Here is a 24,151-nt window from a genome sequence, read left to right as displayed (position 1 = left end):
ATTTGTACTTATAAAAAAAAAAGCCATAAAAGTTTCATCTGAGTTCTGTATAGTTTTAGCTGGCTTTTATTTTGGAGGGATTTTCGGACACATAAAGGCAGAAACGAAAGTTAAAGCAACATGTTAGCCGTCATGTGGTCAAAGGGAACCAATGCCAACATACGAGAGGGTGTGTGTATTTACACTTTTCTGAGAACGGCTATGTATGTAACTCTGTTTTCTGTTTCTTATTCTTTGAAACGTGTTCGCTGTTTTAGACCTGGCTTCCGGTGTGAGTGTTGTTTTCGCGTTCCTTTGGTATTCCGAGTAGTTCTCGAATCACTTGATATGAAACCACCCACTGTCACAGAAGAAGTGACTGAGACCACTTTAAAACCGATGATGGCCAAACCGAAGTGGATTCTCACATTTCTTTGTAAGTTCAAATTTATACATTTCAAATTAGTCACTGATATTCTGATTTTAAGGCTGCAGATGTGAAAATAGATGTTTTAGTTCCATATATATATATATATATATTTATTTGTTTGTTTGTTTGTTTGTTATTTATTTATTTATTTTTTCCACAGGACCTGAACTTCTCGGGAGGTTTTTTTTTTTTTTTCCTGTTTTAGTCTCGTTTTATTTTAATGTTATGTGAGCAGAATTTTAAAAATTTAGCACCAGCTGAATATTTGTAGGTCTGTAATTGTCAACTGTTTTCATAATTGATTGATTTGATAATTAAAGGAGTCATAAGTTCAGATTTTAATTAAAACAAGCACAATTAGCTTATTTAATAATTTATTATTAATATATGGAACATTATTAAATGATTACTAAACACAATTTTTTAGTCTTAATCAAGGTTAAGGATGAATACCGCATTAACAAACGCTTAATTAGCCTTTAATTTATGCTATTTACTACATTAACTGTCAAATATACCCTTATTATAAAGTGTTTCCAATTTTATTCAATAGAAATCTAGTACTCTACCAAAATATGGACAAAATATGATTACAAACACGATTGCATCTGAAAATGTCTGACCTTTGTGATGTCATGAAACAAAAAATGGTAAAGAAATAAAAGGAAAACCCGTTATGCAATGTTAAAGAATTAATAAAAGAAAAAAATGGCTGATTTTTTTAGACAAATTTCGATCAAAGACTATATGTCTACAAAATCTGTTATTATGAAACTAATTTTTCTCCAATTTCCTGTCAGTTGGAACACACTAACATATTTTGATTGCTCACAGAACCAGAAACATGAGTTTATTCAGCGCACACACATACTTAGCAAAAAATATTGTAAAACAGAAAACATAAACAATTTCACAGTTTTGCGCGGCCCAAAGGGTGTAGACAGAAGCAAAAAGCTTTTTAAACACCCACCCCTTTTACTTTCATATATATATATATATATATATATATATATATATATATATATATATATACAGACTCATAACAACAAATACCAATAGTGTAAAACACACAAACAAAAAAAACAAATAACAAACTTAGTTATCCTAATTCTTCATACACGCTAAACCCGAATGTTCAAATTAATTATAACGATTAATTAGTGTAAACTCAAAGTTTTAAGCGAATGTTTGACTTACTTAAATATTTCAAGTTTGTGTAACATGGTCTTGCTTTTTGAGTAAAGCCCCAGTCACACAGCACTAACGAAGGACACCAAAGCCAAAACGAAATGAGAAATGTGGACTTACATTGACTTTCGCAGACATCGTTTAACCGTCGTCCAGCTTCGTTCCTGTAGCTGGTGCTTCGAACGAATCCCGACGACAACCTCAATTTGTCTGTATTCCGTTTTGCTTTCTGTCTTGACGGTTCATTATGGTTTGCGTAGTTCCCGTACCATCAGCGTTCCATTTGATTGTCGTCCAACTCCGTCAAACCTCCCAAGTCTGACGTCTTGCACGAACGTTGACGATATCCGAACGGATCAATAACTAAATATCCGACGAGCTGAACATGACTCGTACATGTGTGGGACAAAAAGCAACATTTTCATACACAAACAATAGCGGCAAGAACGTTTTATCAACTACTTTAACTATTTACACACGTTGCAGCCGTCTCTGTCTGCAGCGCCTGTGTGCGCACGCTTGTTGCAGCCGTGAAGACAAACCTGTTGTCAAGATAACCAGTTCTTGCAGCTGCAGGTGCTGTGAACAGCGCACATTGGCTGCAGACATGATCACAGGCTGGCACTCGGTCTGATACCTGCTGTCAAGTCACATTATCATGAATGTTTCGTTTTGATTTTGCTTAGAACGTCAAGGTCGCCGTTTGTTTTGTTTTTCTTTTGCTAATTTTGTTTTTGTTTCATTCTTTTTTGCGCTCTGGACTCGCAGGCTTTTCGGTGATGGGAGAAGTGCCGGCTCATTCATCCACTTTTTCTTGACGATTTGTGACTTTTTTTTTTCCTTCATTCAGCGATTGCTGTGTGACCGGGCCTTAAATTAAACTTAGAATTTTTGATTGACTTGAACTAATTGTATATGGAGTAAGCAAAACTTCAAAGTATAACGTAAGTACTATTTAAAAAGAATTAAGTCATTATATATGGAAATATTTGATTGACATATTTAACACTTTAGCAGCAGCGGTGGCCAAGTGGTTGGTGCGGAAGGTTCCTGGTTCAAACCCCACCCCTGCCACATTTCTCCATATAATGTGGGGTTGTGTCAGGAAGGGCATCCGGTGTAATACTTGCTCAACATGCAGATCCACTTCAGATCTACTGTGGTGACCCTGGGTGAAAACCAGGGAAGCAGCTGAAGAGACTTAATGAACACTTTAATTTAATTGTAATCATGAGGTACATGTAGCATATAATCAAAATGTTTAAGTTCAGGGAACAATTGACTTTAAGTTTATGAACTCAAAAGTACTGTGGCAACTGATTACCTCAGTATTTTTTAGTTCTGCTATCTTGTTTGGGTTTACAGTGTACTATAACAAGTAATTCTATTGTTTATATAAAGTCGTCATTTTAATCCAGCTAAGGTACTAGATAATTTAATGCTATCAGAACAGTTATTCCAAATATTTGCGCCTTTTACCGAAACAATAACTTTTTACAGACATTATTTACTGATTTAAGGTACTGATTTATTAGTAACTATGGAAAGTTAGGGCAGCGGCATAGGTGCCAAGCGGGTTAAGTGTGTTTCTTTCCAGTGTGGAAAGTTCCCGGTTCAAAACCCCACCCCTGCCCATACTCCATGTAATATGGAGTTGTGTCAGGAAGGGTTTCCGCTGTAAAACTTGTGCCAAAACAACATGCAGATCCACCTCAGATATGCTGTGACGACCCCCCCAGTGAAAACAGGGAGCAGCTGACGGGGCTACTTACATACTTACTTACTTTTTAGTAATTTTGTAAAGTTCTCAGACATATTGACAATAATATCGACACATATAAACAGACTCTTATAAAGCCATGTTCTCTAAATCTGTGTTGATGTTAATCTGGTTCTGAGCTCCTGCCTGCACCTCCAAAGCCCAGTAATAGCTGCCAATTAGCCAGTAGGGGGCAGTAATGGCCACATCATCGTTATTATTCATAACGATGATGTGGCCATTAATGATATAACAATAAAATTTGAATATTTCAACACAACGAATCAATCAGCAGTGCAGTTATGTTCAAAATAAATACTGATGACATCACAGTGGGGGCGGGGACAAAATCAAAATGTGGTTTTTACTCCTGTGGGGGAAAAAAACAACGATTCTCCGCTGATCACAAACGTCACGATAATGATTGAAAGGTATCTGCTGGTGTCTCCAGGTGTCACCGTGCAGCAGCTGGTGAAGGCCTTACCTGCTCTACACTCTGCCCTTGAGGTCCAGGTGAGGCAGAACATCTCATTGGTCTGCAATCTGTCGTCCAGCAGCACCGAGATCACGTGGTACCGGCTGCAGTTGGACCAGCTGCTCCCCGTAGTGACGAAAACACGAGGTAAGATGGGCGATGTCACCACCATCAACCACGGTGAGGATGAAGGTCGCTTCAGTATCAGCACCGACTCTGGATTCGTGAGTCTGGAGATCCTGCAGGTGCAGGAGGTCGATGCCGGTCTGTACTTCTGCTCGGGTCCATGTGAAGGCATCACGTGCTTTAAAAGAGGAATCCATCTGACTGTCGGAGGTGAAAAAGTTATTTCATCACCGTTTACTTCAATTTTTTTTTTAATCCAAGTGACCAGCTGTAAGCAACAATTTAGTTTACATTAAATAAAATACAGGTCACCTGGGCTGTGACCTCAAAGGTCACAAGGGTCATGCGATATGCATAAAGCGTCAAAACATCACCTTAGTTTAAGTTTAGAATCCTGTTAAAGTGGAACAATGACAACGTAGAGACTCTTGTTAGTTCCTAAAAGCATTTCCACAATTTTATTGGTTCATGATTCAAAACTATGCTTTTTTGACAACTTTAAGCCATTGATGTCCAACATTTGGAGACAATTTGCCCTTTGACCTTCTGTAGAAAGTTATAGATGTTCCTCGGGATTTTTTTGTTTGTTTGTTTGAGAGTTCACAGTGAACAGACAAAATAATAAACTAGAAGCGCAAATCTCCACCAAGGCCATAGGGTCACTGACGTCACATGGAATACCGTTTGGCAAAGAGACTTATTCTACGTCATTTCACGCATCTGCCGTCATGTTTCAGATTCAGTGGTTAAACCCTTAGATCTTCAGCAAATGTATTTATAAAGAGAAACTACATGAACTACACACGTTTTTTTATTTTCTAATAAGTTTATTCAATGAGGAGAAACAAATGCTAAACTGGAAGCACTCAGAGAGTGCAAACCTCCGCCAAGGCCATGGGGTCACTGACGCTATAACATCTACATGCCGTGGAATCATTGAACCTAAAAAAAAGTCCAACGATGTTTGCTCAGTAGCAAAAAAAGTTTCATCTACTGTGACTGGATAGCATGTGTCCTTAGCACTTGGCATCACAGTTTATTGCAACTTGCACCTTTCCCAGAAGCTACTGTCATCTGAGCACTGATATTGCTTATACACTCAACAAAAATATAAACGCAACACTTTTGGTTTTGCTCCCATTTTGTATGACATGAACTCAAAGATCTAAAATGTTTTCCACATACACAATATCACCAGTTCCCTCAAATATTGTTCACAAACCAGTCTAAATCTGTGATAGTGAGCACTTCTCCTTTGCTGAGATAATCCATCCCACCTCACAGGTGTGCCATATCAAGATGCTGATTAGACACCATGATTAGTGCACAGGTGTGCCTTAGACTGCCCACAATAAAAGGCCACTCTGAAAGGTGCAGTTTTGTTTTATTGGGGGGGATACCAGTCAGTATCTGGTGTGACCACCATTTGTCTCATGCAGTGCAACACATCTCCTTCGCATAGAGTTGATCAGGTTGTCAGTTGTGGCCTGTGGAATGTTGGTCCACTCCTCTTCAATGGCTGTGCGAAGTTGCTGGATATTGGCAGGAACTGGTACACGCTGTCGTATACGCCGGTCCAGAGCATCCCAAACATGCTCAATGGGTGACATGTCCAGTGAGTATGCCGGCCATGCAAGAACTGGGACATTTTCAGCTTCCAAGAATTGTGTACAGATCCTTGCAACATGGGGCCGTGCATTATCCTGCTGCAACATGAGGTGATGTTCTTGGATGTATGGCACAACAATGGGCCTCAGGATCTCGTCACAGTATCTCTGTGCATTCAAAATGCCATCAATAAATGCACCTGTGTTCTTCGTCCATAACAGACGCCTGCCCATACCATAACCCCACCGCCACCATGGGCCACTCGATCCACAACAATGACATCAGAAAACCGCTCACCCACACGACGCCACACACGCTGTCTGCCATCTGCCCTGAACAGTGTGAACCGGGATTCATCCGTGAAGAGAACACCTCTCCAACATGCCAAACGCCAGCGAATGTGAGCATTTGCCCACTCAAGTCGGTTACGACGACAAACTGGAGTCAGGTCGAGACCCCGATGAGGACGACGAGCATGCAGATGAGCTTCCCTGAGACGGTTTCTGGCAGTTTGTGCAGAAATTCTTTGGTTATGCAAACCGATTGTTTGAGCAGCTGTCCGAGTGGCTGGTCTCAGACGATCTTGGAGGTGAACATGCTGGATGTGGAGGTCCTGGGCTGGTGTGGTTACACGTGGTCTGCGGTTGTGAAGCTGGTTGGATGTACTGCCAAATTCTCTGAAACGCCTTTGGAGACGGCTTATGGTAGAGAAATGAACATTCAATACACGAGCAACAGCTCTGGTTAACATTCCTGCTGTCAGCATGCCAATTGCACGCTCCCTCAAATCTTGCGACATCTGTGGCATTGTGCTGTGTGATAAAACTGCACCTTTCAGAGTGGCCTTTTATTGTGGACAGTCTAAGGCACACCTGTGCACTAATCATGGTGTCTAATCATCATCTTGATATGGCACACCTGTGAGGTGGGATGGATTATCTCAGCAAAGCAGAAGTGCTCACTATCACAGATTTAGACTGGTTTGTGAACAATATTTGAGGGAAATGGTGATATTGTGTATGTGGAAAATGTTTTAGATCTTTGAGTTCATCTCATACAAAATGGGAGCAAAACCAAAAGTGTTGCGTTTATATTTTTGTTGAGTGTATATAGTGCTTATAGACAAAAACAAATAAGAGACCAAATTCAATTTATTATTCAACTAAACTGCAAATATATGAATTTTTTAACATTTATGAAACACTTCTCTAAACAAGGCCATAGGGTCACTGACCCTAAAGAGATTTCCTCCTTGGCACAGTGATCTATTCAACAATTCAGTGTTACAACCAAAACTATGATACATACACTTTTCTTTCCTTTATATTTGACATCCTTGACCATGAAAACATACCACTAGAACTTGGAATCACTTTTATGTCTTTATTAGTTCAAAAGTTACTGTATAAAAACGATTTTTCGGTAATGGCGGTTTTCTTCTGGATCTAGCTCCATAACATTTGAAGCTACATCAAATCTGATGACACCTTACTGAATCAGTAGAGATTCAGCTACAATTTGGTGTTAGTTGTGCAACTCTAGCTTCATTTGTCACCTCACACTGACACATTTTCTATTTTCCCTATATTTGTGCATATTCTGGATCACCAGATCCGGAATCCAGATCCGATCATCAGCAAACTTTGTTCTTTGATAGAACATTTGACTATGTTACACCCTAATTTTTTTCAAGCCTTTCTGCCTTGTTTTTGTGGAGTTAGAAACTAGAATGTCAAAATTCCCCCTATTCTGCAATGGTGAAGAATCCATTTTAAAAAATCCGGATCACCACTAAAATTTAATCACTTGTTCCTCTTGTCATTTCCAACCACTCCATAAAATTTCATCAAAATCCGTTCAAAACTTTTTGAGTTATCCTGCTGACAAACAGACAGACAAACAAACAAACGCAACCGAAAACATAACCTCCTTGGTGGAGGTAATTATTGTTGAGTGTAACTTAATTTTTGTTCAGCCTTTGTGACCCGTCTTCATGAAGTTAGATGCAAAAATGTTGAAATTGGCCCTATCCTGCAATGATAAAGAATCCTTAAAAAAATTATTGGATCAGGATCATGTTCCGGATCATTACCAAAATTGAATCACTTCTACGTTAGGCCAAGATACACCCCTGGTAAAAATTTTTTGAGTTATCCTGCTAACAATCCAACCAACCAACAAACAAACGGACGCGACCGAAAACATAACCTCCTTGGCGGAGCTAATAAAGCTAATTAGTAAAATAAGAGCAGCACAAACTCAGCTTTATTTTATTATCTTTATTGTTTGCAGACGTGTGGGTGGAGCCTGACAAGAACCAGAGTAACCACACCTGTTTGACTTTGTGGATCTGTGTTCTTGCAGTTGTGGTCCTGATGGGGTTCCTCGGATTCTTCCTCTGCTCAGGTGTGTGTGTGTGTGTGTGTGTCTGTATAATTACAGATACGGCTGATTTACAGTCTGCACATTATAAAGACGTCGACAAGTTCAGAGGTTTGAGAGAACATGTTTTAATTAGAACAAGACACATGAACAGACTTTCACTATTCAGTTAGTAGCAAAGCAAACGACATCGTTTTTGCTACTCGCAATGTTCAACCATTACAAACTTTTTCAAACATATCAGGGTGATTCTTTAACTACGGGCACTATTGGCCTTGTAAATGTAATTTCCACCACACCATTGCCTTACAATATAAAGCGCCTTGGGGCAACTGTTTGTTGTGATTTGGCGCTATATACATGTGCTCTGATGTCACTGTTTATCTCCATAGAAACTACCCAAACAATCTTTCATACAAACTGTTTAAAGGGACATTACAGTGTTGTGGTGGAAATTACGGCAATAGTGTGGGACAACTACATTTTGTTTAAAAAAATCACAACAGTTGTATGACATTGAATACCCCAATTATGTTTTGATTATTTTACTGATATTTTATTCAGAGATATTTTAAAACATTAGAAAAAACGTTTCTTTACCATTCATTTTTATCATTGAAGATCAAAAGTCTGGGTGTGGGACAAGCACAAAACGGCAATATTTGCATATAATGATGCTGAAAAAAGGTGAAAAAGTCATCATAGACTACTAGAACAAATTTCTTAACACACTTTCATTGTAAAGATAACTATAAAAGTGTGAAATTTGCTCTGATTGTAATTCCGTTCTCCTAGAATTACCCAGGTGTTTGGAATTTATGCTGTGTGCAGTAATTAGAGCAGAAAGAAAACTTAGATTGAGTTAAATAGAATAGTCTGTTTGTTTTTGTAAAGCTCATATTATGACACCCGTGAGTGTTACTGTAGAATATAAATTATGTACATAAACATCCAAGGAGGACACATCCAGACTGGACAAACTGATCAGGCAGGATGGCTCTGTGGTTGGCATGAAGCTGGACTCTCTGGTGACGGCAGAGAACACTGGACAAACTGCTGGACATTATGGATGATGCCAGTCAACCTCTGCACACCGTCATCAGCAACCAGAGGAGCCTCTTCAGCCACAGACTGCTCCTTCCCAAGTACAGGACCAACAGGCTGAAAAACTCCTTTGTCCCTCAGGCCATCAGACTGTACAACTCCTCACTCAGGGGGGAGGAGGAGGAGTAACAGGAAGACAGAGGACGGGAATGAGAGGAACAGTAGTAGCCAGTAAACCAGTAGCAAACAGTATTTCTGGTATTTAGATTTATGTATTTATATTTGCAAATTGTTTTTACGTTTGATACTTTGTGTGCTTCTTACCCTGTGTGCTGCTAACCTCATTTTAACTGAGGGAGTCTCCCCAAGAGATTATTCCAGTATAAAGAATTATAGCTTTTTATGAAACCTTTTTCTCTACAATTTTTAAGTTGAACTTAAATTCATAGAGTTCACTGACATCCAAAACGTCCTTGTAATTTATTTTTTAATCCTATTTTTTTTAGGTTCCAGTCTTCCCGCACTTAAATTTTATGCTAAAACAATGTTAATGCTGAGACCACAATGATGCTGAATGCACGTTTCATTTTCATACCCTGAAAGAGGTAATGGAGTTTGGTAGATTTGGAATTTTCCAGTCCGATTTTTTTTTTAATCCCTCAATCAGAATTTGGACTGATTGGACTGATCTGAGTCCAACAGCATTAAAATCTGATTAATTAAACAGAGGATAAAAATTAATAAATTGACTGTGGTTGGTGATGTATGGATAAACCAGGTGAGATTATCAAGTTTCAAAGGGACACAAAGTATTTCGCTCTCCTTTTGTTGCAGCAGGTTTTATTTTCTGTAATGATTTACATGACTGACCACCAGATGGGAGCAAAAAGCAAGCGCAGCATGACAGCATTTACCGTTTATGTTGAAATCAAAAGAAAAGCTTTTCTGGGAAATCAGGGGAGATGGGCAGCTGTCAATCAACCCCTTCCAAAATAAAAGCCTGAGGCATTTTTTTTTTTAAAGATGATGATCCCCTAGTTCTGGATTTTCAGGCCTGCTTCAGCAGCAGTCCATAGGGGCGGATGGACTCCTCCACTATGACCCTGGTCTGGACGTCAGTGGACCCTTCGGGCACGTAGACCAGCCACACATTCTCTCTCTGGCACTTCACCCTCTTCTTTGGGTTGATGCGGTTCTGAAGAACCACTTTGTACATCTTGTCATCCACTTTGGACTTGAACGTCTTGCACAGTCCCTCTGCGTACTTGATGTCCGGGGTTGAGTAGACTCCTCGGCCCCTAGTTTCGTTGGTCATTAGAGAGGAGGCTGCCTCATCCAGGAACTGGGGATTGTCTCTGGGGCTACCGGAGTGGGCCATAATGATGCCGAGGGACCCGTCCATCTTGTGCCCGTGGTAGGACACGGGCCAGGCGTCCTTGTCTGTCCCAAGCCAGGTGTCTCCATCATCATACCTCTGCACAACCCGCAGGGCAACCCGTTTCCAGCCACAGGGGCGGATGTACCGCTCATTGCCCCGAAGGAATGTTCTGTCACCATCCTGAAGTGAAACAGAACCAGAGACTGGAGCTAGTTTAGTGCGTCATAAATACTTTGTTTTAAGGTTAAACTTTATTTTAAGTTTAACACTATGAACATAGTACACTATGAATCCTCGACCTGGAATCACAGACCGGACACCTATGTATTCTGGACCAAGGTGAATGAGTCTCATGTACCAGTAATACTACATCATGTGTTTGTCAGGCATCCAATGAAAGGAAAAGAAATAATCAAACAAACACATCTATCTATTTATTTACACTGGCGCTGTAGAATGGTCTTCATTTCCTCTAAGTATGCACCATTCCTTTAACCGACTTTCTGTGCAGATAACTTTACGTGATCCTTGTGCTTAACAGATATTATTACATGAAATTATACTGTATTTTTCTTGTGCATTTTGAGCATCTATGTTTTAAAAAAAAAAAAATCCAGTGTCCTGCTTTTGTGGATATAAAAAATACGGTTTAGTTCATGAAAGTTGGAGACGCGTTTCCCTGCGTAATGAGTTGATGTTTGGCGCCATCTACTGGCGAAACACAAGTATTGAATCATGAGGTGTGTTTTTCAGACCCAGATCAAAGTGTCATGAATAGAATGTTAAATATATATTATATATATATATATATATATATATATACATACACACGAGCGTGTGTGTGTGTTTGTTTGCTTGTTTGTTTGTCCTGGGCTGGGCGTCACCAAGATTTTATTTCTACTTAGTACTCAGACGATCGCTCCTAAAAAAAAAAAAAAAAAAAAAAAAAAAAAAAGTGTTCGCCTTGGTACGGGTCCGACAGTCCATAGTTGCGTCCGGTCCGTGGATCCGGGTCTGGGTTTGATACTTCCTGTCCAGGTTCGGCGTTTCGACACGGCAGTCAATTCGACTTTTTTTCCGCACAGTCCGTGAACACATCACAAACTAACTGGACTCTGTTGCTGCATGAGGGTCGGACTGGACCCGCACCGGGATCCTGGACGCGGTCTCACCTGTATGTTGGTGAAGTTGTAGTCGTACTCATGGTGGAAGAAGTCGTTGGGGTTGATCTTCACGGTGGGCCTGGAGCTCGGTGGGGGCCCTGCGTCAGTGACGGGGCCCTGGGTGACCGCCGGTGGGGCGCCGTACAGGTCCGCGTCGTCGACCAGGGACATACTCCCTAAACTGGGGTACTCGAGCTGCTGGAAGCCCTTCTGCTTGTAAAACTCTCGGAGGGCGACCACGTTGACGAAGTCCTGCGGCGTCAGGTGCGAGCTGGCGCTGGTCGATTCCACGTTACAGCCGCTGAGGGCCGATAGGGCCTCCAAATACAGCCTGGATTGCGCCATGCTGCTGGAACCAGGAATCTGGACTCCGTTTGACGTTCCAGCAGGAGTTTTCAGTCTATTTACGTGTTCGATTTTCAACCTTTCACTTTCACTTACTAAAGGTTGGCGCGGACTTTACAGCGAGCGCCCCCTGGTGGCCATTTTTTGGCCAGATTTTAACACTTTTACAAGGGGTCAGACTCGTCAATAAAGTCATTTTAATGTACAGTGGTTCATTTCAGGTCAGCTTGGTGAATAAATGTTATCATTTCAGGCAATGATAGACATCAGGTGGCTGTTAGGAGCAAGTTGGAGACAAAACCAAACCAGCCGGAAGCAGTTCAGCCCGAGCTTGTTTTCATCAGGCGGCCAGTCGCAGAAGTACGAATTCTTGCCTTCAGATTCAACACTTCGCCGGAAGTGACGTATACTCACGCCAACCCATTTGCTGCTTCCCAGTTAGGCATCTCAGCCTGTGACTCATGCGAGAGCTCAGTTTCAGCAAAGTTCCAGTGTCGCTGACCGAACGGTACCCCCTAAAAATCGGTCCGCCCTACCTTCACTGCGCATGCATCATTTCGGATTCATCCATTATCACCTCGTTTCTGCTAGAGGTGGGCGATACCAGGAATTTTGGTATTGATCTGATACCAAGTAAATACAGGCCCAGTATCAATACCGATACCAATACTTTTTCATATTTAAGCTTCATAGATCCAAAGGATCCAAAAGACCTAGGATAGAATTTCGCCAAACATTGTACGCGGCAACAAAATACTTTATTATCGCAATCAACATTTTTGGTTAAAAAATATCACTCAGCACAACTTAAAATCTCCTGAGGTAGAGGGCTGACAAACCACAATACCACAAAATTAACACACCACAACAAAACTGGCTGGCGGCACTGAGCCACGTGACGGCGCAACAACAAAAGACCAGGGGGGGTGTGCTGCTCTGTGTTGTGTGACACAGCGCAGTGCTGCTCTTACAGACAGAGAGTAGACTTTGATGAATCTGCGTGCGCAGCATTCAGTGCATGCGGGAGAGGAAAAAAAGCTTGAGTATCGATCTTTTTACACGAGGATCACTCGATATCAATACCAGCGTTGGTATCGATATTATCGATATTAGGATCGATCCACCCACCTCTAGTTTCTGCTTCAAACTGCACTCCAGTCATCTATATCAGTGACAGATATCTGAAGCTTTTCTACAACAATCATTTCCGCATAAATTCAGCATTATTTTGTAATAAAAGACGGGAGCAATCAGACTCAGACGGGCTGTTGCACCTACGTCATTTCAGAGCGTCAGTAGAGATTCACCAATTATCGCCTCGTTTCTGCTTAAAACAGCCCCATTTCTGCTTAAAACTGACTTTAGAATGATTTAAGAGGTTTTCATTTGTCATCTTTCATTATTCCCTTTGATCACTTTGGGTGTAGAGACTCAGAGACTCAGTCTCAGATGCAAGCACAGTGCAGTGAAGGCAGGGTGGACCGATTTTTAGCGGGGACTGTTCGGTAGGCGACACCGGTTCAGGGCATAAACACACCTCGTGAAGTATGGACAACAAGACAGCATCGGGGCACGGCATAAGTTCTTCACAGGTTCGATACCTCTTCCAGCTAACCCTCTCAACTTGAGAGAACGTGTCATCATCATAATCGCTCGTGACCTCGCTGAACTGGTGCCATCCACATCCTCACTAGACACTGTTTACATGGCTTTGAAATGGTAGAACTCTGCTGGTGCCGCGGTGCATTCTGGGAAGCGTAGGAGGATTATGGGAAACAAACTACTGAATACCACGTGACTTGCTTTTAGTTCCGCCCTCAGCAGACCTGTTTCCATAATGGCTGACCCAGAAACCAGCTGAGTCCACAGCCAAGTTATGACCCCCCCCCCAAAGAAAGCACACAACTTTACCCCGAGTTTGACCTTTGACCTGCACAAAATGCCTCACTATAAAAAGTTCTTGTAGATTTTAATTCACAAAATGTTATTTTACTGTTTTTCATGTCAAATCCTCTTCTGTTGTCTGTCTTTTTTGTTGAATTTGGACGATCACTTCCTCGTCTAGTAAAAAACAATTCTCTCTCTCTCTAATTCTTGATTCATCATTTTTCTTTTGATCTGCTTTTATGCTTTTATTTGGACATTTGGTTTTGTTGTTCATTGTTTGATCATTTTAATATTTTACTATGTGGTGTTTTCATGTCACACTGGTATTGTAAAGCACTTGTATAGCGCTAAAAGTACTACAGTATATAAATCAAATTATTCTTATTATGCATCTTGCAGGTAAACCGTTTGTCTGCTGCTACCGACCTGTGGGAGGTGACTCCTGGTCAAAGGTCACAGAGGTCAGTGAGTCACACGGTCATATTGTGCAGCGTTTCATTAATATCACTTTAGCATTTAGTGAAATGGTTCATGGTACAAACTACACACACCCACACACACACACACACAATATCTGTCCTGTTTTTTTTTTTGTTTTTTTTTAAAGTGTCAAATTGAGCTTTTTGTATTTTTGAATGGACATACTTTTCAGACCCGGGGCCTCATGTACAAAGGCTGTGTATGCACAACAATATGGTGTACATCTGTCTCCACACTAACGTTCAGATGTGAAGTGCATCACGCAAAAATCCTGGCTGGCGTACGCACATTTCTACAGCTATTGTTCCTCTGGCGAAATGTAGAGGTGATGCTGGGAAACTGTAAATAATGTGAAAACAAGAAGTTATCAGAGTGATGTGCACATCAGAGACACACTGATGAACAGTTAACACACCCACGTGTTTGTAATTATATGGGTGGATGTAAAAGCATGCAGAAAGTCATGCATAAAATGACATGAACAATAGCTGCGTTAGTGTTGTTAGAGGACCTTGCAAAGGGTGCAATCTGACATGAGCGTGTATTCAGGGAACACAAGGATTTATTTGCAAATGATAATAATTGGCTCACAAGCCGATTTTGATGACCAAGGCCACTGTTACTGAAGTTGTGCGCAGAACTGCAGCGCAATACGGTGAGGAGCCAGGCAGTTGTCTGTGCCCACACAGATGCTGACTATGCTGGGGTTCCTGGCAACAGTGGCATTCCAGCGGGAGCTGACTGATCGGTTAGGAGTGTGCCAGTCAACCTTGAGCCGAGCCATGCCAGCTGTGTGGAACACAGTTATCTGAATGTTATCCAAGTACATCACATTCCAAAATTAAAGTGCAATTTACAGCGAGAACCTAATGTTTCCCTAATGTAATCTGAGCGGTTGACTGCACACATTTTGCTATAAAGGTGCCATCACATGATGAATTTGTTTTGTTAATAGGAACCAATTTTCATTCCATCAGTGGTCAAACCATATGTGATGCGCAAATGCATTGGGTTGGGTTGGGAACAGGCTAGACGCTGGCACAGTGTGCAGTGGATGGCTGCGTGGTTAAATAGTTTATTCGTGCAATTGTTCCAAACAAAAATCAGCACGGGCACATTTGGTTCATGAAATCTGTTCATCATTCAAACTGTCAGTCTTTAAAAATGCTCCACCCCCTAAAAGTGCAAAGCATCTATTCTAGGTCAGGCAAAAATTCTTTCGTTTTTTAATTAATTAATACCAAACAAACAGAAGCTGATGAATCTAACGTCCACAGATGCAGCGGAAATTAAAAGCTCTGACAAAATATGACAACTAATCAGTTGGGTTTTTTGGGGGGTGTGCTTCAGTAATATAAAATGATGCAAATGTAAGTCTTCTAATTAAATTTCTTGTGTGCAGAACGCAGCTTTGCAGTATTCCAGTGTGAAATGCACAGAAAAGCCCCGCCCCTCTGTGCAGTGTGCTCCGAGATTGGCTGAAGATGTTCCAGATCGGGTTATATATTCATCAGTGGCCAGTAACAGAAACCAAATGGATCACATGTCCAATACAGAGAAAAAAATTATAAAATAAAACAGATGAATCATTAAATACAGACATTGAATGCTAAAAAAAATTAGGGTTTTATGTTGCAAAATCACTATTTTGTGACCGTGTAGCACCAGCTGGCAAAAACATATTGGCGGTGCTACATAGCTATTTTGGTTACGGTTCTCTGATGATAAGTTAACATTACTTTCAGTATTTTTATTAATCCATGGTGCTTTATAACTGACTGAACAGTGTATTGATGTGTTTCTGGAACAGTTTTCACGCTGACAGACCACAATTACTTAAAATCAATAGCAACTTGCCTTGCTAGTTAGCATTAAAGTGTCTTAAAATCTGGTATGTTTTGTCAGGCTTGTCAGGATTACGCAACTAGGATATCTGATGCTCGCTACCTTCATTGTGGACACTGTTTAAATTTTCCCCTTAAAGGTTAACTGTAGGAGTTTTTTGGTTAAAGTTAACCGAACACAAGCTAATAATTTGGCTCATAAGCAAATCCAAACAAATCTGCTGGTAACTTTGAAGTTTATTTCAAAATACATCCATAAAAAAAAACCAAAAAAACAAAAAACGGAAGGTCATAACTTGGCTGTGAACTCATCTAAAACTTCCTTTCTTGCAGTGTGTATGCCACCTGCTAATGTGAAACTAAAAAAGTAAACTGCATTTCATCACAGTTAAAACTAAAGGTTACTTTTTATAGCGTCAGTCAAAGTTGTTGTTTTGTATTTTAAAGACATACTATAAAAGAAAATCATTTATATTAATAATAAAATCTGTAATGAGCCCAAAACCTTTTCCAAACTTTAAAATTGAATAGTGTAGCTTTTAGCAGGTTCTTACAATTATTTACAATTAAAACATTTCCTTTCATTGCATCCTCGCTAACAAGCTAATCACAGTTATTTTCTCACAGTGACATAAATGGAGTCATTTGATGTTGCTAATGTGTTGACGATTTAAATCTTGCTGTTGTTATTTTGTTGCTGTTTGTTCATTTTTCAAAATGTATTTCTCACAAAGGTGATTTTAAAAAACTCAACTAAAAAATTATGTTTTGAGTACGGTTGTAAAAAAGTGAACTTTTTCTTCAATTTTTAATGTCATTTTTTATTGCAAAAACCTGCACTTTTCTTAATTTCACTTGTTGAAAATTTGGCAGTTTGGCTTTTTAAAAATATTGAAATCTTTATTTATTTATTTTTTGGAGACAATGGGCCTCATGTATCAACGTTGCGTACGGCGATATTTGAGCGTATATGGGGTGTACGCCAAAACGGCTGCGCTACTTGGCATTTATCAATGTGGTCGTTGGCGTACGCTGTGCTGAAAATATACACCAGGTCGAGAGGTGGCGTAAATTATACACCAAAATTAACCAGCGCTGGAATCCACATAGAAATGAAGTTGATCAACATAATAAACAGTGCCATTATACAAATCAATGCATATGTTGCATAAATAACACTTTCCTGATTATACTACATAATAATCAAGAGCAGCGCTGAGCTTAACTTTATGTGGTGTGATCGTTTTAGACTATGAAATTGATAATTACAACTGTACTGATGTCATTCCCTTAATTCGCCCGTGCTGCAACCAGGTTTTGTCGTCTCCATTCATTTGTCACAATACAATAAATAAAGAGGTACATTTTAAAAATAAAGAAATCTGACAAATTAGGTTTGTCTTATTAACTGAGCAAGCAAATATCCACGTCAAGAATTATTGACATGTGAAAAGAGAATACAGTGGTCCCTCGCTATAACGCGGCTTGCAGTCCCGCGGAGTATTTAGTCCAATTTTGCATGCTATTAATTTTTTTTACAGTGTTCTGTGTTCTGCGTGTCTGTTTATAAGAATCCTCTCGTCCAGACGAAGAAAGAGCGCCAACAACTAGGCCTACTCATAACTGTGTTTCTCACACGGAAACAGCACCTGCTGCTGTGAGGTGCGAGTGGAAAAGGCACGGCGCCAGGACGCAGGCCCGATCTGTGGAATACTGGTCAGTCACTATTAATAATTTCTTATGTGTCCAACCTCGTTCGTTGATCGTTATAATTAAATTCGTTAGTTCTAAATGCCCTCATAATTATTTATAGGAAAACGTTCTATTTTTATTTCTCAAACAAATGTTTGGGCCTGAAAACAGTTTGGTATTATTTTCCTAGTAAGGTTTGAACTTTGAGAGTGTTTACACATGAGAGAAAAGTGAGAAAATGTTCATGCCTGATTGTGAAAGTGTATAATGTGGGTTTACAGGGGTTTTGCAGCTTTGAAATGTCTATAATAATTGTAAAAAATAACGCTGACTACATTGCAGTTTCGCGTATTACGGGCTATTTTTTAGAACGTAACTCCCGCGATAAACGAGGGACCACTGTAACACTTTATTGATTATATACTACAAAACAATTAATACGACGGCCGCTTTCGGTGCTCTATTGGCACGCGTCGTGATTGGTGAAGTTCTTTTTCTTTGCCGTCTTCCTGGCTTCCATGTCGTAAAACGAGGGTGTGTCTGAAGCGGAGTCTGAATATTTATGGGCGTGTTTATTATAATTACGGTTGTTTCCACCCGCCGCATTTATCAAGATCACGTCAGGCGTACGCCAGAAATGGGCAGGTGCGCACTGCTTGATACATGTCACGGCAACTTTGGTGTATTTCAAGTTTACACCGTAAATTTACGCCACAAGTGCGCAACATTGATACATCAACGTTGCGTATGCCGATATTTGAGCGTATATGGGGTGTACGCCAAAACGGCTGCGCTACTTGGCATTTATCAATGTGGTCATTGGCGTATGCTGCGCTGAAAATATACACCAGGTCGAGAGGTGGCGTAAATTATACACCAAAATGAACCAGCGCTGGAATCCACATAAAAATGAAACTGATCGGCCTGATAAACAGTGCCATTATACAAATCAATGCATATGTTACATAATTGAGCGAGCAAATATCCACATGTCAAGAATTATTGACGTGAAAAGAGAATACAGTGGTCCCTCGCTATAACGCGGTTCACCGTTCGTGGCCTCGCCCTTTCGCGGATTTCTTTAGTCCAGTTTTGCATGCTTTTTTTACAGTGCATTGTGGTCTGCGTGTCTGTTTATAAGAATCTTCTCGCCCAGAAGAAAAAAGCGCGCCAACAACTACTCATAACTGTGTTTGTCACTCGGAAACAGACACCTGCAGCCAGGTGTGAGTGGAAAAAGGCGCGGCATCAGGACGCAGAGGCGAGATCTGTGAAATACTGGTCAGTCACTATTAATAATTTCTTATGTGTCCAACCTCGTACGTTGAAATTCGTTAGTTCTAAAAGCCATCGTAATTACTTATAGGAAAACGTTCTATTTTTATTTCTCAAACAAATGTTTGGGCCTGAAAACAGTTTGGTCTTATTTTTCTACTAAGGTTTGAACTTTGAGAGTGTTTACACACGAGAGAAAAGTGAGAAAATGTTCATGCCTGATTGAGAAAGTGTATAGTGGTTTTACAGCTTTAAAACATCTATAATAATTGTAAAAAAAAAACGCTGACTACGTCGCGGTTTCACGTATTACGGGCTATTTTTAGAACGTAACTCCCGCGATAAACGAGGGACCACTGTAACACTTTTTTGATTATACTACAAAACAATTAATACGACGGCCGCTTTTGACGCTCTATTGGCACGCATCGTGATTGGTGGAGTTCTTTTTCTTTGCCGTCTACCTGGCTTCCATGTCGTAAAATGAGGGTGTGTCTGAAGCGGAGTCTGAATATTTATGGGTGTGTTTATTATAATTACGATTGTTTTCACCCACCGCATTTATCAAGGTCACGTCAGGCGTACGCCGGAAATGGGCAGGTGCGCACTGCTTGATACATGTCATGGCAACTTTGGTGTACTTCAAATTTACACTGTAAATTTACACCACAAGTGCACAACGTTGATACATGAGGCATATATCAGGCATACATGAGGCATATAAAGAACATTTTCTCACTTTTCTCTCGTGTGTAAACACTCTCAAAGTTCAAACCTTTGTTCTTCTGGGCGAGAAGATTCTTATAAACAGATACGCAGAACACAGAACACTGTAAAAAAAAGCATGCAAAATTGGACTAAAAATTTCGCGAGGCCGCGAAAGGTGAACCGCATTATAGCGAGGGACCACTGTATTCTCTTTTCACATGTCAATAATTCTTGACGTGGATATTTGCTCGCTCAGTTAATAAGACACACCTAATTTTTCAGATTTCTTTATTTTTAAAATGTATTTCTTTATTTATTTTATTGTAACAAACGAATGGAGAAAACAAAACCTGATTGCAGCACGGGTGAAGGGAATGACAACACCACAGTTGTAATTATCAATTTCATTGTCTAAAACGATCACACCACATAAAGTTAAGCTCAGCGCTGCTCTGGCTCCAGGCTCTGGAGAAAAAGGCGCGCAGTGCTTTCTTTGCAGTCAGCGCTGTGGCCACGGATCGTGCTCGAGACCACCAATTCCGCAAAAGCGGGATTTGTATTGATTATTATGTAGTATAATCAGGAAAGTGTTATTTATGTAACATATGCATTGATTTATATAATGGCACTGTTTATCAGGCCGATCAGTTTCATTTTTATGTGGATTCCAGCGCTGGTTCATTTTGGTGTATAATTTACGCCACCTCTCGACCTGGTGTATATTTTCAGCACAGCGTACGCCAACGACCACATTGATAAATGCCAAGTAGCGCAGCCGTTTTGGCGTACACCCCATATACGCTCAAATATCGCCGTACGCACGTTGATACATGAGGCCCAATGTAATTAAATGCAGAAAGCAAATAAGAATGTTTAAAATGTGGCTGTATTTTGTGCACCTATCGTGTTGTTTTATAAATATTAACAAATAAATCATTGTTTTGTATGTCTGCAATGTCTGTGAATTTTTTTTAATAAAATAATTTTGAAGTATAGCATTTATTCAGCTGTTTTCTATACCTGCTTACTCCAATTAAAGGTGACGGGGGAAGTGTTAGGAAAGTGAATGAACAGACCCACGTTAGGGGGGGCGTAAAGTGAAGTCAATAGAATATCCAACAAATAATTTATTATTCAAGGTGCAACACAGAACCAAATTATGCTGAGTCCAATCAAACACAAAGTGACACGTGGGCAGGCCCGAGGGTAGGAGACGCCTATCCAGAGAAGAGCCGGGACCCACGAGGTTCCACCGCCAGCCGGAGGTCTGCAGCACCCCAGAACCGCCAAGTCCTGGTTCCCCTGGTGGCCACCGCACAAAGCTGTCGGACCGGTACTGCTGGCAGTAACAGAAGAAGGTTAAATGTGGGTGTGTGTACACCCAGCAAACAGTCAGCAACTCACAGTTATCCTCTTGGAGGAATAGTCCAGATACTCCCAGAGTGCAGAGGAAAAACTGGAGGAAGTGCAGTGTCAAATGTTATACTCAGTAGTTAGAAGTGAGGAATGGAGACGCCAACTCCTCCAACTTCCACAAACTCAGCTACAAGCTGCAAGTATAAGTCACAACTGCAAAGACTTCAGTTACAATGAATGTGCGTACGGCACAAAACGGCTGAGTAGGTTTACCTGGCAGGTAAGCTGATAACTCGGCAGTTATGGTGTTCTTCCCAGGCTTTTATGGTATGAGTGATGATGATAGACCACAGCTGATGACAGCCTCCAGATGCGCCTCCAGGAGTGCCAGCAAAAGGCCAGTGCGCCCTCCAGAGGCCCAAAGGTGCCAGTATGGCAGGGCACCATCTGGTGGTGGGCCAGCAGTACCTCCTCTTCGGCAGCCCACACAACAGGAAGGGGGTTGGGGGTGCTCCAGATTTTTATATAATATCTATATTATATATTTTTTTTTTTTTTTTTTTTTTTTTTCCCATTGTCTGTGGGGACGTCAATGGAAGTTGAGAGACACAACTTCTGGACATCATCAGACATTCTATTCTTCCATGGATTTCCGCTTTTTTAAATTTCCCCCCAAAAAATCCAATCACTCAGATTCGTCAATTGTTCCGCAGCTCCACCAGTAGTGACTACCTTCACAGTCTTCATCAGCCAGCGTGGCCCGCGTCAGTGACTCATTGTTCTGACCTCGACATGTCCGAAAGCCACATCAACATGTTAACTCTTAAATCAGTCCTTGACATTTTTCCACCGTGTGAACTGAAGATTAATGGCAAAGATTAGATAACTGATTTTGTGCCACGGTGACTTGATTTTAAAGTCGGAAAATATCATGATCTGTTCAAAAGAAATGCTGAAGCTCCACAGCAGATTTATTTGTTCACAAGATTGTTTACAGTAAAAGTACAAAACTTTCGTGGTCCATAATTTTTCTTTAAAAAGTCAAACCCATCAATTCTTCAAAACAACAACTGTTATTAACTGTTAATTTATATATATATATATATATATATATATACCAACCAACCCTTCAAACCATTTTTTGGGGGGGGTGGGGGGGGGGGACCTTGAGTCCCAGAAAAATCCATAAACCAATAAATCCAACAACTATGGCCTTACATACATCTGGATTAGTATCCACATTTTGGGATGGTCAGGTATGTGGTCCACGTCTAGCAGTGGACCACATACACAATATTGAAATGCTTCTTCATTTTGGATACAATTTTTCAGTGTTCAGAACCGGCCATATTGTTTCCTCTTGACATTTGTTGACCTCATGACATAGTTAACTTTACAAGGTGAGTTGGATTTTTTTTAAATAAGGGATGCTACGTTAATTTACAGCTGTCTAAAGTGAGCTAACTATAATTAGCAGGCTAAACACACCCCATTCTCATGTCAAAGTTTTTTCATGATACCAATAACATGGATACAAACATGCAACAAAGATCACTAAAACTACTACACACGAAACGTCACTAAAACTACTGCCAAACACAAAACATCACTGAAACTACAGCCAAACACGAATCGTCACTAAAACTACAGCCAAACACAAAACATCACTGAAACTACAGCCAAACACGAAACGTCACTAAAACTACCGCCAAACACGAAACGTCACCGAAACTACAGCCAAACACGAAACGTCACCGAAACTACCGCCAAACACGAAACGTCACCGAAACTACCGCCAAACACGAAACGTCACCAAAACTACCGCCAAACACAAAACATCACTGAAACTACCACCAAACACAAAACGTCACTAAAACTACCACCAAACACAAAACGTCACCAAAACTACCGGCAAACACGAAACGTCACCGAAACTACCACCCAACACCAAACATCACCAAAACTACCGCCAAACACAAAACATCACTGAAACTACCGCCAAACACAAAACATCACTAAAACTACCACCAAACAAAAAACGTCACCTAAACTACTGCCAAACAGGAAACATCACCGAAACTACTGCCAAACATGAAACATCACTAAAATTACTGCAAAACACAAAAAATCACAAACTACTGTCAAACAAGAAACGTCACTAAAACTACCACCAAATAAACGTCACTAAAACTACTGCCAAACAGGAAACATTATCAAAATTACTGCCAAACAAGAAATGTCACTAAAAGTACCGCCAAATACAAAACATCACTAAAACTACCGCCAAACACGAAACATCACTAAAACTACCGCCAAACACACGTCACTAAAATTACCGCCAAACACGAAACGTCACCGAAACTACCGCCAAACACGAAACGTCACCGAAACTACCACCAAACACAAAACGTCACCGAAACTACAGCCAAACACAAAACGTCACCGAAACTACTGCCAAACAGGAAACATCACCGAAACTACTGCCAAACATGAAACATCACTAAAATTACTGCAAAACACAAAAAATCACAAACTACTGCCAAACAAGAAACGTCACTAAAACTACCACCAAAAAAACGTCACTAAAACTACTGCCAAACAGGAAACATTATCAAAATTACTGCCAAACAAGAAACGTCACTAAAAGTACCGCCAAATACAAAACATCACTAAAACTACCGCCAAACACGAAACATCACTAAAACTACCGCCAAACACACGTCACTAAAATTACCGCCAAACACGAAACGTCACCGAAACTACCGCCAAACACGAAACGTCACCGAAACTACCACCAAACACAAAACGTCACCGAAACTACAGCCAAACACAAAACGTCACCTAAACTACTGCCAAACAGGAAACATCACCGAAACTACTGCCAAACATGAAACATCACTAAAATGACTGCAAAACACAAAAAATCACAAACTACTGCCAAACAAGAAACGTCACTAAAACTACCACCAAATAAACGTCACTAAAACTACCGCCAAACAGGAAACATTATCAAAATTACTGCCAAACAAGAA

General features: G+C 40.5%; 2 protein-coding genes across 2 annotated transcripts; one reads left to right on the top strand and one right to left on the bottom strand.

Moving 5' to 3' along the window:
- Positions 1-186: 186 nt before the first annotated feature.
- LOC117502116 lies at positions 187-16,370 on the top strand. The gene is made up of 5 exons (XM_034161127.1): positions 187-415; positions 3,808-4,167; positions 7,858-7,971; positions 14,164-14,225; positions 15,647-16,370. The coding sequence occupies exons 1-5, from the start codon at positions 202-204 to the stop codon at positions 15,818-15,820; spliced, it is 924 nt and encodes a 307-aa protein (XP_034017018.1). The 5' UTR covers positions 187-201; the 3' UTR covers positions 15,821-16,370.
- LOC117502118 lies at positions 9,531-11,945 on the bottom strand. The gene is made up of 2 exons (XM_034161128.1): positions 11,542-11,945; positions 9,531-10,549 (listed from the first exon to the last, which is right to left on the bottom strand). The coding sequence occupies exons 1-2, from the start codon at positions 11,875-11,877 to the stop codon at positions 10,040-10,042; spliced, it is 846 nt and encodes a 281-aa protein (XP_034017019.1). The 5' UTR covers positions 11,878-11,945; the 3' UTR covers positions 9,531-10,039.
- Positions 16,371-24,151: the final 7,781 nt, after the last annotated feature.

This window comes from Thalassophryne amazonica, chromosome 20, assembly GCF_902500255.1.
Source record: "Thalassophryne amazonica chromosome 20, fThaAma1.1, whole genome shotgun sequence".
NCBI classification, from domain to species: Eukaryota; Metazoa; Chordata; class Actinopteri; order Batrachoidiformes; family Batrachoididae; genus Thalassophryne; species Thalassophryne amazonica.
This window is presented reverse-complemented; position numbering and strand designations above follow the sequence as displayed.

Excerpts from the sequence above, each read along its gene's own strand:
- LOC117502116 (XM_034161127.1), top strand. The coding sequence starts at position 202 with ATGTATGTAACTCTGTTTTCTGTTTCTTATTCTTTGAAACGTGTTCGC. Across the intron at positions 7,972-14,163 it reads CGGATTCTTCCTCTGCTCAG|GTAAACCGTTTGTCTGCTGC; the intron begins GTGTGTGTGTGT and ends TGCATCTTGCAG. Across the intron at positions 14,226-15,646 it reads CCTGGTCAAAGGTCACAGAG|AACGCAGCTTTGCAGTATTC; the intron begins GTCAGTGAGTCA and ends TCTTGTGTGCAG.
- LOC117502118 (XM_034161128.1), bottom strand. The coding sequence starts at position 11,877 with ATGGCGCAATCCAGGCTGTATTTGGAGGCCCTATCGGCCCTCAGCGGC. Across the intron at positions 10,550-11,541 it reads ACAACTTCACCAACATACAG|GATGGTGACAGAACATTCCT; the intron begins GTGAGACCGCGT and ends GTTTCACTTCAG.